The following is a 15,824-nucleotide window of genomic DNA, read 5'->3' as shown; positions in this document are numbered from 1 at the left end:
GAATTCAAGTTCATATTGTATCTGGCTCAAATATCAGACGCAAACAAACATCTGTGGATTATTAATTGTGTTAATAGCATGAGCGTTGCTTTTACTGAGCAAAACAGCAGTGGTTTTCCTACGGAAGTATTTCTTGTTGGACCAAAACAATCATTCGTGGGCGGGCCTCTGGGTATCATTCATCGCTGCGCAGTACAACCGGCTTTAAACATCAAAGTATCGCGAGAGAGATTTGAACGTCCTGCGTGTGAGAATCAAAAAACATGTTCTCGCGATATTTGATGTCATATACCTAGAAGATCTGCGCAGGACCGCAAAAAGTCGAACGCACCTCACGGTTCAACTCCCAGAACACACTAGTAATGTGTAGTAATTCTGTTAAAATGTTCCCTGAGCCGTAATTATTTACGAAAACCGCATGCCTATAAGGTTTAACACGTTGTATAATACAACGGTACGTAGTCTGATGTCACCATGAAGAGATTTTACACGTGCAGTTGCTTTGTCACAGATAACATTTTTCTTGAAGAATACAAACTGCACGTCCGTTTTGTCTCAGAGAGCCAGTTCAAGAAGGACTATCAAAACGTAAGTGATATACAGCAATGTCTTAATATTTAATTCATAGCCATTTCTGTTTGAACAACATGCAATTTTCGTTATAAGATCCTGAGAAGTTCAGGATGCGTGACTGAATCTCAGTTCAGCGACTTGCTTGGAAAGGTAAGTGAGACCTCAAGAGCAAAAACAGTAAAACATGCTTGCATAAATAAATATCATCAAAGCTGTAAGCTGGTGCTTATATTTATTGAGTTGTGCAACCATAGATTCATGCAGAAATCGCGAGACGACAGAATCATGAATTGAAGTCAGCAGAGAGGACTGCTGCCATCAAGGAAATCTATAAACCTCTACATCAACATGTTTATAATCTACAGGTAAGTATATAGTCAGCAGCACAGACAGTCTGTGATTCCCATTTATTTTAAATATTTTACTATATTGTCTGCAGGAGTCATTCCTGGCCCCAGAGTTTCTACAGATGGTGAAGTACTGTTCTTCAAGTGAAGCTACAGTAGATGGACTGATTAAGCTCATCCAGAAAGAGGCAGGTGGGCGGATCCTTCACAAATCTTAAAATCGGACGTTTTCCATGTTTAAGTTCTATAATTTGGCACCCAGTGCTTCTATCAACCTAGAAAACGTGAAAAAGAACAACCCAGTAACTTAGTTTCGGTAAACCATTCTCTGCAAGCATGTGAAAATAAATAGGTTATTGACATTTGGCTCCCCTTGTGATGTCAAGAAATTCTGTTGTTTGTTGAATTAATGATCTTTTGCAGCACAAAGAGTCTATCGGTTTCCAGTATTCCGAAGGGAATTTTGCAAGGACCTTATAAATGAGCTGGAGCATTTTGAACAGTCGCATGCACCGAAGGGGAGACCAAACACCATGAACAATTATGGGGTAATAGTATCTATCTATGCACTCACTGACTGCATTCATTTAGCAGCATACCCCATAATACTAGTCATTTCTTTTTAAATAAATACAGATTCTCCTTAATGAACTGGGTTTTGATGAGAGCTTCATCACCCCGCTGAGAGAGGTCTATCTGCGCCCACTCACAGCTCTGCTCTTCAGTGACTGTGGGGGAAACTGTCTGGACAGTCACAAAGCTTTCGTGGTGAAATACGCAATGCATGAAGACTTGGACCTTAGCTATCACTACGACAATGCTGAAGTCACTCTCAACGTTTCACTGGGGAAAGAGTTTACGGAGGGGAACCTGTTCTTTGGAGATATGAGACAGGTACTGAGAGTTACAAAATGGACTACACCTTAACTTGATCATAATGATTATCACTTTGATGATAAAGGCAATGTTTTATGTCAAATTTCCCAGAGAATGATTTAAAACAATGCTGAAATATGCGATCATAGAATTTTGTTCAACAAATTTGTTGTCCATAACCAGGTGAGTTACCTGGTAATATGCTTACCTTGTGTATCATAATGCGTTGATACACGCATTGCTTTTAACTTTCAACCCACCCCAAAAACACAACCAGTAAAGGATTATATATAGACTTTATTTTATGATTATACAATATATTAGTTCATATAGACAGTTTTGGTGAAAAAGTGGGGAGATGGCCAGCACAAGCATGCAGCTTAGTATTGCAATGTAAAAATGTTTTTACAATGTCCTGAAAGTGCGTGTCTTTGTGCGTATTTCAGGTTCCTTTAAGTGAGACTGAGTGTGTGGAGGTGGAGCATCACGTAACCGAGGGTCTGCTTCACAGGGGCCAGCACATGCATGGAGCTTTGCCCATCTCCTCAGGTACACGATGGAATCTGATTATATGGATGCGAGCCTCACGTGAGAGGAACAAACTCTGCCCCATGTGTGGTAAGAAACCCACACTAGTTGAGAGCGATGGATACGGTGATGGCTTCACCATGGACTCTGACGAAACTAGTAGTAACATGTCATGTAATGTAACATAAGGTTATATAGTTCATATATTGGGATGCATAACTATTAATCGCGATTGATCTATAGCAGAGTGGAAGTTTTTGTTTACATCATATATGTGTGTGTGTGTGTGAACTGTGTATAATAATTATGTATATATAAATACGCACACATGCATGTATAATTTTAAGAAAAAAAATATATTAAGTATTTATATATAATATAAATTATACATAAATATACAAATGTATATACACATGTAAATATTTCCTAAATGTATACATGCATGTGTGTGCATTTATCTATACAAAGTTATTATACACAGTTCACATACATATATGATGTAAACAGGAGCTTTTGTTCTGCTATAGATTAATCGCGATTAATCATTATGCATCCCTGCATGAACTTGGATTTGGTCTATTGTGCCTTTTACAAAATCCAAACCAAAAGTTTATGGGTAGCTTTATGTTCTCAAGTGTAAATCACCAGATGGTAATATTTACTTAATTGTAAATGTATCTTTAATTATTTATTAAAAGTAATTTTAATAAATGTATCTCTTTATTTTGGAATATAATCTTTGGATGAATGATTAATATACAGTATAGACGAAATTGAAAAGGAATATGGCATATGTACATGTAGAGTTAAGTAAACACATTTTGGCTTTCTTATTTCTGTATGAAGAGTTAAAGTTGTCAGGAGAGATTTATTGGTTTACTCAATTCACTTGAGAAATACATTTTACAAAACTCATTCTCAAAAAAATAAATAAATAAATAAAGGAGATTTTCTGACTCTCAAAACTGCTCTCACTTTCTCCAGAGTCCATCCATTTACAGTAAACATATTCACACTTGGCACAAAATACAGAGATTGCATTAATACTGTCGGAAATTCATATACACATTCCTTAACTGCAAAGCAAAGAAAATAAAAACCAAAAACGGATTCATTTGTTATTTCAAAGGTAATGTTTTGGTTGTTTCTTTTCCCCAACTTTGAGTTTTGGGTGTCATAAGCAGGAAAATAGAGGGAAAGGAAGGAAAAGCAAATGATTGTTTGAAGAACGGCAACACTAAAGACCCACAGGTATACCCAGTAATCATCATTTCAAAGATATTGGAATCTTTAATATAAGTTCATCTAGTTAAAAACTAAAAAAAGGTTCAGTATAAATATATATATATTCTCATTTGTATTAAGAAAATATTTCAACCCTGTTATGTTTTATGCATAGTTACACAAACCTAAAATATATATTTTTTCATTCTATAACCTCTTTTTTCTTTAAAATAAATAACATAAAATATATTCAATGCTGGTCAAATTCTAATGCCACATGCAGTTCTTAATGTCTCTTAAATTGCTGATCCACACTTTATCCTCATAAGTTGAACATGAACACGATTTAGCCACATGGGAGCTCCAAAGAAGCCGAGGCAGGCTGTGTCAGAACAGGAGAACCGTCAACCTTCAGTCTTCTTTCATTACAGCGTTGTTTCACTGCTCATATCCCTCTGTTCCCTGTGCCTGCCTCTAGGATTAACATCTGTGTCGTCATAGTCTGACTCCATCTCAATCTTCACCTGAGGCATAGGACAGGACATCCCTCTAGCCATTGGCATCGCCGGGGATGACGGACAGGAGATCTTCAAGTGTAGAGTGATGCTGTGGAATGGCAACGTCCAGTTACAAGAGTGAGGAAGAGTGGTGGGATAGGGATGAACGAGAGTAGAGAAGGTGAGGAACAGTTGAGGTTTGGGATGATGTAGAAGTATATATTATATGGAGTGCCGTAAGGATTTTTGTAGACTAACCCAGAAGTTAGCAGGACACTGGTTCTTTTCCAAAAAAACGTCTATACATTTTTCCCATAGACTTTTGGATTATTGCAAAAAATAAGCTCTGTGTTTAACAAAAGTTCATCACACTTACACATTTTGTCCAACAAGTTAAAAAGAAGAGAAAGCACTTTTAAAGCAACACCAGAGAGTGTTTTTTACCTAAAAATAACGTTTCCAAAAAAGTTTCAGTGGTTCATCCACTAAAAAAAAACAGGGTGAATGGCACTTTCACATTCGCTTTGCAGCCCTCTATCGGCCAAAACCGCACTAAAGAAGTTTCCAACCGTCGGGTAGCGGTCCTGTAGTTCGAGTGAAAACTACAAAAACTTGCTTTACGGCAGACCTACAATCCAATCAGAGCCAGCTATGCTGCAGTATTTACGACAGTGGTAATGAACAATTACGCTTCTAACCTGTAGGGGGAGCAAAGAGCCAGAGTTCTTTAGTGTTGCTTTAATGAATTTTGAAGTCCAAATTTGGCTTTTTATATTTTTAGTAAACACATAATAAAACAAAGACAAAATTTGTATTCATCTGTGAAGATTAAATTCTGTGACTCTTTAACTTTTGTTAAACACTGAACTTGTTTTGAAGAAGATGAATTAGCATGCTTATCTTAAGGGGTTTAGGACCTATATTTCTTTCATGCGTTATCAAAGCTATCTTTGAAAAAGCACTAGGGTAAATACTGTCAAACAATATAATCCATACCATGCTCCCTGACAAGCAATGCAGACATGAAACCCAACTGATTTATGCAAACAGGCACACAAAGATAAGGAGATGGGTGGCAGATAATGCATCAAAACCTTCATAAAGCAAAAACAATTGGCCACATCACATTTTAACCTATCCTACAAGCTCATAATGGACAACCGCAATCACACAGGAGAAAGAAACAACCAAAAGTCCTTGAATGAACTAATGTACTTGCATGCTACACAAGCATTATATCAACAGATAAACTATTTTTGGAAAAGGTACACTTACAGAATATTCTTATATCTACTAAAAACTCATTTTTAAAGCAAAAAAGTAAAACAGGTCGGTACATATTATATACTTACAGTATATTCGTGTTGAAATCTATGATTATTTATGTGTGCTATTTCACCAAGTGTAAAATGTAAGAAAACATGAAACATACGTATACCTCATTCATTTTTTATTCTAGCATTTTGAGTAAATCACTGATGGTTGAAAAAATCCTATCTGCATTGCTTCAAAAGCACATGGCAAGGGCACTAATCAGAAAATCTATACTCATCATATATATGCTAGGCTTGCATCGCTTTATTTACGAGACTTAGCAATAATACATCTGATATTCTGAGCAGCTTCCAGTCTATAGCATCTACTTTTATTTAAGTTTCAGAGCAGTCTACCACTGTTAAATGCAAGTTAGTCGAGTGATGCAAATCTATGAGCACTAGGATGTGTTTATCAGTATTGGTAACTGCCTGGTTGGCATCGTGCTGCCCACTCTGAGTTGGAGTCTGGCGCCTGTAAGAGGTCACGGTAGGGAACGTGTAGTTTGAGCACACAGTACCTGCGATCCAAGTCTGAATCATTGGGAGTGCAGTTTGAATAATGGTGGTACTTGTCCTGTAGGCCAAAGAGCAGATAAAGATTAGTAAATATATCAATGGCATGTCTACAATCTTAAAGGTATTTTTCTTCACTCATGAAACTTTTCTACCAAAAGGGGGCACCAGTGCAACACAAAGCAATAGTGTAAATCGGGGTTTTCAAACTTTATTATGCTAAGGATCATACAAAGGGCCCCCTTCCTAATACAATTTACATATTTTTATTTTTAGTGTAGCTAATTATTTTATTTATTGAAATTTTATGAAAATATTTCTGGTACAGGATATACAATCCTATATCCCAGACTCTTAAAAAAAATTCTCTCTCTCTCTCTCTCTCTCTCTCTCTCTATATATATATATATATATATATACACATATAAAATTAATATGTATAATTTTAAAGCATGTTACTTATTAATGTAATTAATTTTTGTAATTTATTTATGATTGTTAGAAAAATTTGTTATGAAAAATGGTCAAAATGACGAAATTAATGTTTTTATAAAATGTAAAAATCAATTTATATGTATATATATATATATATTTGTTAGTTATTTTTTTGTCTGGGATAGAGGATTGTATACCCTGTACCAGAAATCTTTTCAATAAATTTCAATAAATAAAATAATTAGCTACACTTACAGTAAAGCTGGGTGTATTAACCTGAAGACAAACATTTGTAATTCAAATTCATTTGTATTCCAGCAACTTTAACAATAAATCTTGTTTCATAGCAGCTTTACAAAGATTCCTTACTAACTAAAAGTACCTTTTTAAGAACTCTATTATGAAAAAACGCAGTAAAAGATGCAAAGCAAATATAAATTATTCTGAAATATACAGTACTGTGCAAAAGTCTTAGGCCACCATGCCACAATTAGATTTGTTGTTTGTGCAATGTTATAGGCGGTTTCAGCAGTAAACAAGCGGCGTCCGTGGTCAACACGTAACTTCCGGTAAATTCTGCTAAGAATAAATACAACAGTACTTTAAACTTAGTTTATTTATATAACAAGCAAAAAAAAACACGTAGATTACCCAGGAAACCAAAACATTTGTTATTTTCGACGAGGCATTTGTTCAAGAGTTCAGTTTAGCCAATAGTCAGACCATTAAAAAACTAAAACCAGAAGTATAGTTCGGACCAGACGCGTATCGCGTCACCGCACGTTGTTTCCGATGAAATGGTCTATAGTGATCATATATAATTGTTTCTCAGTTTCTTTAAAGGTGGAGTGTTTAAATTTTTGCAGCATCTAGTGGTGAAGTTGCGCATTGCAACCAACGGTTCAGTACACTGCTCACCCCTTGCTTTTGAAATGCATAGAGAAGCTACGTAGCCACCACCGGAAAAACATGTTATCGTCGTAGACAACTTAGTTAAAAGGTTTTTCCCTTAAGGGCTTCTGTAGAAACATGGCGGCACAAAATGGCGACCTCCACGTAAGGGGACCCTCTCTGTATGTAGATAAAAACGTCTCTTCTAAGGTAATAAAAACTTTACGGTTCATTATAAAAAGGTCTTTATACACCCCTGATCATATAGTTTTGTATATTATTTTGCATTTCTATCAGGAGATCCTTCAAAAATTACACACTGCACCTTTAATAGAATACATCCAGAAAATACAGGAAATGTGTATAAAGTATTAAAAACTGTATGAAAATGTAAACTGAAGTGTCAAGTTTTTAGGGTAAACTCCCCTTCCACTTGAGCAATAGCAGGAAACTGCAGAATCTCTTAAACCGAAATTAAATCCTAATTTTTACTTCATTCGGCAAAAAAATGCTCAAGATGTGTTTAGTGCCAAGAGAGGTCACACCAAACACAGACGATGCCTAAAGAAGACATTTAGTCCTGAAAATGTAAGTTTTAATTTTTTGTACATATTTCATGTATTTTCTGTTTGTATCTTAAAGGCGGAGTCCATGATGTTTGAAAGCCAATGTTGATATTTGAAATCACCTAAACAAACCCCCTACCCCAATAGAATCTGAACCTTCTGTTGATAGACCGCCCCACACATACGCAACCCGGCATTTTATTTGATTTGATTGGCTATAAGTGTGTTTTGGTAGTCGGCCCGTCTCCTTTTCCAACGCGTTTTTCAAACATCGTGGACTCCGCCTTTAATAAAATAGATTGAAAAATAAATATGGATGGACATTAAAACTTCTAAAACAACAATCTAAGACTTTTGCACAGTACTGTCTGTATGTAGCAGGAAATGAGAGATAAATTAACTTTACAAGTTTCTGGTTTCCCAGAAACTTTCAGAGAAAAAAGACAGAATTTTTTTTAAGGTTCATTTATCTCTCATTTCCTGCTACAGATCCCAGTTTGAAAACTCTGGGTGTAAATCTCAAAGTAAGTTCAAAACGTTGTTTTGAGATCCAGAAGACTAGAGGGGATCTCAGTTAATCCTTATCTTTAACAAATATCACAAATAAAAAAAAATTTCTTGGTTCCAGCAGAGCTACTCTTACATTGAGCGACGCAGCAGTCGGTCCCATCACCCATTCAAGCCTACGCATAAAAACACTTACATCGTCTTCGCTGTCATGCCCTCCTTTAAGTTTCTTTTTATCCTTCTTGTTGTTCTTCTTCTCATCCTCCTTTTTCTTTTTTTCTTTCTCGGGTAGGATATCGTCCAACCATGCCAGATCGTGCTGAGAAAAAACCATGTCCAACATCTTACGCACCACCATGAGACCAAGAATCTGTGGGATTGAGAGGCGGAAACTTTTTGTGTGTGTCTTTAATGCATGTTTGTCGCCCTCAAACTTCAAGTAAATCGGAGAAATTATGAAACCCCAGCTTTTGTTTTCTATATAAAATCATCCAAGAACATTCTGTAAAAAATATAACCTTGATTTCTTAAATATACTGACAGTTTACTGATTGAAGCTCAAACTTTAATGCTCCAGTTATACAAAACTTTAGCCTGGTTTTCTCAGACAGGGTCACGTTTTTTCTCACATCGCAATTTACCTACAAATTGAAATCGTATAAAGTAATGAGGTATACGATTCCAACAAAAGAGTTTATATTCAGGAAGCTTTATGGAAACAAATATCATTTTAATAATAGTGATATACATGAATGCTTATGGTATTGTTCGTGCTATAAAAAGATGATGATACAGTATAATATGCTCTCATACCATAACAGGGAAGATAATAGCCAGGAATGTGGATTTAAGGATCCAGAGCAGAGCTAAGCACACAATCTGCACCAATGTAAACAGGTGGACTCTTCTCAGGGGTACATGACGCAGGTAGGCAAAGTCTGGCTGGTGCTTTGCCGGCATCATGATCAGTTTAATTCTGTCCCAGAACTGTGAAAGACAAAATATGTGATTAGTTAATACTCATTATTGACTTTTCATACCCACAGTTTGAGGGAATTGCATGATTATACAGAAAAGTGCACATTGCTGTTTTTAAACCACTTGAGTATTTCTTAAATCTCTTAATATTTAAACGACATTGTATTCGTGTTGTAAGATCGCAGATCAAAGCCCATCAGTGCTTTTGTCTTCTTCTTGTTCTCATCTAGCTAACATTAAAGTAGATCACAAGAACACGGCAAATCAGAGCTAAGCCACTGCAGTCTGACAGCCTCATCAAAATGCAGCTCAAAATTGCTTCGGTAAACCCAGGCAGCATACAAATATGAGTTCCCACATCCTCGTACTGTCACAGTGTGGATAAATCACTCATTTATAATCACCAAACACAGAGATATAGCATGACTGTACTGCACAATAAGTTTTCCCCGTATAGATGATAGGTGACAACGCTACAGGAATGTGGGCGAAAAAGAATTGGAAAATCTTTAGATATTAACCTGGATGCCGCTGAGAGAGGCAACACCCATGTAGAGGAAGACTCCGTACAAGACAGGCATAGGAATGAACTACAAGCAGAAAAAAATCACTTTAGACTTCAAAGTAACAGCAGTTAAACTTCAGGGCTTTAACTGGAGGCACTGATGTAGCTGCATATGCCCTTGATTTTAACATAGCAATGAGTCAAATATGTTTTTATCGTTATAAAATGTCTGACCTTTAAAACATGATACAATGATATTTGATGTCCCAAAAAATAAACACTGAATGTCATAGCTGTAAGAGTTATCGCATCTGACCAATTGAAGATTATTTTCAGCCTGCATGCTGTGTTGCCCCTCTGTTTTTTTAATAAACACATAAAATTTGATATAGACATAAAATTTTGCAGCTTTTAAAGGGCACATATTATGCTAAATCCACATTTACAAGGTGTTTGGACATAAATGTGTGTTGGCAGTGTGTGAACAAAACCCTCACTATTTTTAATCTTCATTTAATTTTATTAATGTGACGTCACACTGATTAAAGGGACACTCCACTTTTTTGGAAAATTTGCTCTTTTCCAGCACCAATAGAGTTGAACGTTTGATTTTTGCCATTTTGGAATCCATTCGGCCGATCTCCGTGTCTGGCGGTGTCACTTTTAGCATAGCTTAGCATAATCCATTGAATCTGATTAGACCATTAGCATCGCGCTCAAAAATAACCAAAGAGTTTTGATATTTTTCCTATTTAAAACTTGACCCTTCTGTAGTTACATCGTGTACTAAAACCGACAGAATTAAAAATCTCATTCGCACATTGCTTTCTATGAGTATACGCACACTGACGCCGACAGGTGGCGCCTGTCCGCGCCGCACAGCTACGACTCAGGAAGTTGCTCAAATTCCTGTCTCCCCACAGAGCGCCACTCACATAGTTTAACATAAAATAACATCATATTTGTCCCAAATCATTAACGATTAACATTGGCTGCTAACGTATATTTAGCATTTTGAAGTAGACGCTATCTGACAAAGCTCGCGCTATTTAATGTGCACTTCCGGTTTGCGATGCCTCCAAGTTGTCCTAGACGCGACTCGACGCGACGCTGAGCTGCGCGGCCGGTGTGCGACCCCCTTTAGAGTATAGTTCCTAGCTATATCTGCCTAGAAAATCGCAACTTTTAATTTTCCGTCTGTCTTAGTACACAGTGTAACTACAGAAGAGTCGAGTTTTAAATAGGAAATAGAGAAATATCGCAACTCTATGGCTATTTTAGAGTGCGATGCTAATTGTCTAATCAGAGTCAATGGATTATGCTAAGCTATGCTAAAAGTGATACCGCCAGACCCGGAGATCGGCTGAATTGATTCCAAAACGGTAATGTTTCAAATGTTTAACTCTAGGTGAGCTGGAAAATGAGCATATTTTCATAAAAAGTGGAGTGTCCCTTTAAGCCCCGCCCAGATTACTGACTGACTGGTTAATTTTACTCAAAAGCTTTTTTTTTATGTGTTTATTAGCACATTATAGCGCTAGTGTGGCTAAAGATACAGCACTCACTGTCAGTCGGTAAGAAAGCGAGAAGCAGTGGCTCATTTGCATTTAAAGGTACAAACATGAACATGCTTTTTTGCTCCCACTCAAATTTTGGACATGCAATAAAAATGATCTTTGAAGTTAAGCTGAAACTTCGCAAACACTTTCTAGCCACACCTGAGACGTATATAACATCTTGTAAAAATGGGCATAATGAGGCATACATTGACATCTACTTTGAACATTATTATGCTAATCATTGCAAGTCAGTATTAATTAATCTGTCATTTCAACAAGTTCAACTGCAGGATGGGAGCAAGGAAGATAGACACTCCTGTTAGAACAAAGACCAGGATTCCTGTCAATCTCTGTTCTCTGGAATTGGAGGAGAAACAGTCAGAAAGGGAAAAGCTGAGATGTGTAACGTATGTTTTGAATTCTCTGTACAGTGCGATATAACTTCATTTGCATAAAGAGGGGGTGGACAAAATGATACGACACCAGTTATGCCCTACAAAGGCAAAAGACCTTAACTTTAAGTTTAGACTTTTTAGTACTTTAGTTGTCAGTTTTTTTCTTCTTAATATAGTCATTTTCTTGAGGAAACAACAAAATTGACTCAAGATACTTATCCACATGATAAATGAGGTCTCGAATGTCCCAAAAATATCAATAACTCATTTTCTACCAAAAACTAAGTTGCTGCCTTTTGCTTTCGTACACTGAAAAAAGTGGTTCAATTTATTGAAGCTACATTTAAACAAAATAATAAAATAAAAAACTTTATTTAAATGTAGCTTAAATAAATTGATTGCAACCACTTACCTTGAAAAATTGAGTAAATTGAATGAATCACTTTTTTCAGTGGGCAAAAGGTTTTTTTTAATTGTGAAAAACAATCATTGTGGTTATCTTTTGTTACATTATATAATTTAAGTTGCATGCCAAAACAAGGTTGTGCCAGAACAAATTATGTTCAGCAGTGGTTAGAACAAGAAACTTGTGAAATGGCTTGTCAGATTTCCACAGATGCCAAATCATGGGCGCTCATTTACAGGAGCATCTGTTAATTTTACACCCTTACTACTATGTGTTTCAAAATCAAGTCTCCAAAATTATGTGAGAAGCAGGTTCACTACTCCAACCTCCCTCAAACAACTGGAAGATAAACTGATGGTCTGGTACAAAATTACACTGGACAGTATTCAGATATTCAATGGTATAGATCTATCGCAGAAGGTTTGCAGCTGTATTAAAGGCAACCTTATATCGATTAAAGAGATATAAGTTATTTCCCATATGGTGTTCACATAATTCTGTCCACCCCTATATATTATTTTGTTACAAATCAAATTATATTATTAGCATATCAAACTCAGTATCTGCTGTAATGACAGCATGCAGTTGAGCATCGTGTTTGCTTCAATGGATGCAAAGAAATGAGACCTTTTGTACAAATGGTCAGTCACACAACATTTATATTGACCTTAAAACAGTGTATATATAAATTACATACCATACACTTGAAAAAATACTGGGTAACTTTTAACCCAGCGTTGTGTCAAAAAGGGAAACCCAGCCCCTTGGGTTGCGATTTAACCTATGCTGGCTGCTTTTAGTCAATGTTGGGTCAATTATATAAATTTTCTGTGTTGGGCTTGTCCTTTTTTGACCCAATACTTGGTTAAAAATAATCCAGCATTTTTTAGAGTATATGCATTATATATTTTACATTTAGCAAAACCTTAAAATGCTCTGTTCATTTAAAGATTTAAATACATGTTAAATTCCAAATACTTTGTTTTTCAGACATGCAGATGTACTGCATGTGAACAAAACAACTTCAGATATTTTTGCAGCAATTAACTCTTAGCATAAAGCTAAGATAATTCAATTTTTGTGAAGGACTTTTGTTAAGGATGAGATGCGGAGCAATCCTCAAAACTTACAAGGACATACAGCTGTTTGCCCTAGGCCGGGTTTTATAAGTTAAGATAAGATAAACTTTTATTGTCCTGAAAGAAATTTGTTTAAGACACACAATATGGCAATACAATAAGTTGCGGAAGAGCATCACCTATGGGCCGGTTACCGGTTTTAAGGTATACCGAGGTTTAAAAAAAATCAATGTTTCAAAACCACTAAAATATTCTGTTATACTGTCTCCAAAGGTATGAGCTGTGTTTATACAAAATTCAGTAAATCATCAAGTCATGTGACTGATTTGATGTTTACATTTAATAAACATTACAAAAATATTATATATTTTTTGAAAGCATATTATAATTTGAAGGCTTTTATTTTTAACTGGCATTTGAAAATAACACATTTTAGTGTTGCAATGGCAATACCACAACACCGTACTAACCGTGGTATTTTTGCTAAAGGTTATCATACAGCCAGAATCTTATACGGCCCATGCCTAGCGTCACCTGGTGGATTATAGCTTTATTGCGGAAAGCTGGAATAACTTGTCATTGGCAGGAAAGCGGTTTCCCTTAATTGATGAGTTAACTCGTCAATGGCGGGTAAAGAGTTAAGAGAGCACATTAAGTGTTGTTTAATGGCCAATATTTCATTTAATGTATATGTACCCACCCCTTTTTGTTTTTACAGGTAGAAGGTATATTGAAAAAAAAACATGCAGCTGCTATGCCTGTCTCACCTCACACCCAGGAACTGTGGCTGCTCCCCTGGAGCACTGGATTCACTCTCCATTTTAAGTGAATCGATGTGGGCAATGGAAATGACGGTGGCAGCCACATACCACGGCAGACCCAAAAACGAGCAGGTTACCAACAGAATGCCCACCCACAGCAGGTCCAAATGATACCCGCAGGCTTTCTTTAACAGACAGAGAGAATGGAAAAAATCAATAGTGATGAATTGAACAGGGATGGTCCGACTCATCACCACTGAATCTTTTGAGAAAGACAGTTAACCGCAGGTTTCCGTTTTATGGTAAGAATACAAGTATGGAGGATTTTATAGAAGATAAAACATAAATAAAAGTGATCCCAGTGTTGAAAGTTGGATAATGTGTGAAACCATTCTGAACTAATACCTTTAGCTTGTTTTCCTTGCGGTTGACGATGACAGCACTGATCTGCTGATCCATAAACATGAGGATGGTGACAAGAAGAGCAGGAACAAAGCTTGCCAGATAAACCCACCACGGATTCTTTCCAAACGGCATCACAAACCAACCCCGATCTGAACGAGTGGGCTGCATGAATCATAAAGCACATAAAATACACCACTGAGAAAAAAATTGGTATTAAGTGTATGGGATTGGTACTCTATGTACTCTTGCTGTACCTTGAACTCTGTGGGCACAATGAGTTTGGGTGTGTTTAGACCAACAAGCATGTCCAAGCCCACAAACGTCATGATGGACATGAAGATGGAAAAGTCACTTATCAATTTCCTCAGCTGGAAAGAAAAGGATATAAATAAATATGAATAAACAAACTGCAAGAAATTGTGTAGTTTAAGGCTGTTTTTCTTTATAAACAAGAAGATTATATAGAGAGAAAGAGGATTTTCTATTTCAGTTTTGCTCATTTTTAACAACCAACCTGATCTCATGAGAAAACATATCTATTTTACATGGTGGTGGTTGAGTATGAATTATATGATGTGAATAATACAAAAACGTATGGTTATGCAAAAAACATGAATGAAACCTCAGCCCTGACCCTAACCACAACATCACAGGGGCGAAAGCAGATCATAGTAAAACATACAAATGAGATTGCATGAATTCAAAGGACCTTGATATCTTGTAAAACATTTAAATTTTGCAAATAACCCTAGAATGTAAAAAAGATCATTATTTAATTACAAATCTCAAGCTGGAGATGGTCTCCATGGTTTGGACATGGAAATGTTTATGTAAATTGGAAAGATCTGATTTTATTGGTTAACTCATTCCCTGACAGCCTTTTTTATTTTTAAAGTTGCCCGCCAGCATTTTTTGTTTCACTAAATGCCTTCCAGGAAAATTGTCTTCTAAAAATATAAAAACATACAAATATATTAAATGTCAGAACAGAGCCTTTGCTTTCAAACAAACTAAACAAACAAAATGGGGAATTTTTTAAAATCCTATCTATTTATTTCTCTGTTTATAAACTCTTAAACAGTGTTGGCTCGTGACTGCTCATCCGAGAGATGCAAATTTAAAGGATGTGTTCGGAGTGTCATGTGTTTTCAAAATATGTGTTTGTTGCGTCATGTAAACCATGTCCATCACGTGTTTTGTCAAAATAAGTGCCTGCTGCATACGCGTCAAAACCGTTTGATAAAGGAGATGCTCACGTTCACAAAAAACACGCAAGACACTCTTTTAACAGTAACTCTGATTACGTATGAGATTGTGCGAGTATCTGTCAAATGCAAGCGTCTCTATTATTATAAACCCTTTAGACGCGTCTGCAGCAGGCACTGAATTCGGCAAGACACATGATGCACATAGGATCACTCAACGAGCAGAACAACTATTTTGAAATTACAAATACATGTTGT

General features: G+C 36.2%; 2 protein-coding genes across 7 annotated transcripts in view; one reads left to right on the top strand and one right to left on the bottom strand.

Moving 5' to 3' along the window:
• Window positions 1-149: 149 nt before the first annotated feature.
• ogfod2 (2-oxoglutarate and iron-dependent oxygenase domain containing 2) lies at window positions 150-14,778 on the top strand. Of its 6 annotated transcripts, none has more exons than XR_008643010.2 (14): window positions 150-588; window positions 667-723; window positions 828-938; window positions 1,013-1,112; window positions 1,344-1,468; window positions 1,557-1,814; window positions 2,243-2,414; window positions 3,490-3,575; window positions 4,027-4,226; window positions 8,566-8,673; window positions 9,095-9,200; window positions 11,595-11,722; window positions 13,914-14,258; window positions 14,397-14,778. XR_008643010.2 is itself a non-coding variant. In XM_055199221.2 (8 exons), exons 1-8 carry the CDS (start codon window positions 475-477, stop codon window positions 3,621-3,623), a joined length of 1,071 nt encoding a protein of 356 aa, XP_055055196.2. In that variant the 5' UTR covers window positions 150-474; the 3' UTR covers window positions 3,624-3,630. The 6 variants fall into 6 exon arrangements, 2 of the variants coding, with proteins under 2 accessions (XP_055055196.2, XP_055055197.2); XR_008643011.2 differs by having other exon boundaries at window positions 14,368-14,778; XR_008643013.2 differs by lacking the exon at window positions 3,490-3,575.
• Window positions 2,848-15,824, bottom strand: part of slc4a5a (solute carrier family 4 member 5a) — a 40,209-nt gene continuing 27,232 nt past the window's right edge. The window contains 9 exon segments of the mRNA XM_073860671.1: window positions 2,848-4,154; window positions 5,880-5,935; window positions 8,470-8,643; window positions 9,087-9,260; window positions 9,773-9,843; window positions 11,602-11,672; window positions 13,963-14,141; window positions 14,362-14,523; window positions 14,616-14,729. Of these exon segments, the coding sequence (XP_073716772.1) occupies window positions 3,974-4,154; window positions 5,880-5,935; window positions 8,470-8,643; window positions 9,087-9,260; window positions 9,773-9,843; window positions 11,602-11,672; window positions 13,963-14,141; window positions 14,362-14,523; window positions 14,616-14,729 (1,182 nt within the window). The 3' untranslated portion in view covers window positions 2,848-3,973.

The sequence above is a fragment of the Misgurnus anguillicaudatus genome, chromosome 22 (genome assembly GCF_027580225.2).
Source record: "Misgurnus anguillicaudatus chromosome 22, ASM2758022v2, whole genome shotgun sequence".
In the NCBI taxonomy this organism is placed as follows: Eukaryota; Metazoa; Chordata; class Actinopteri; order Cypriniformes; family Cobitidae; genus Misgurnus; species Misgurnus anguillicaudatus.
The sequence above is the reverse complement of the archived record's forward strand: the minus strand, read 5'-3'. Positions and strand labels throughout refer to the sequence as shown.

Excerpts from the sequence above, each read along its gene's own strand:
- ogfod2 (XM_055199221.2), top strand. The coding sequence starts at position 475 with ATGAAGAGATTTTACACGTGCAGTTGCTTTGTCACAGATAACATTTTT. Across the intron at positions 724-827 it reads TCAGCGACTTGCTTGGAAAG|ATTCATGCAGAAATCGCGAG; the intron begins GTAAGTGAGACC and ends GTGCAACCATAG. Across the intron at positions 2,415-3,489 it reads CAAACTCTGCCCCATGTGTG|TTTTGGGTGTCATAAGCAGG; the intron begins GTAAGAAACCCA and ends CCCAACTTTGAG.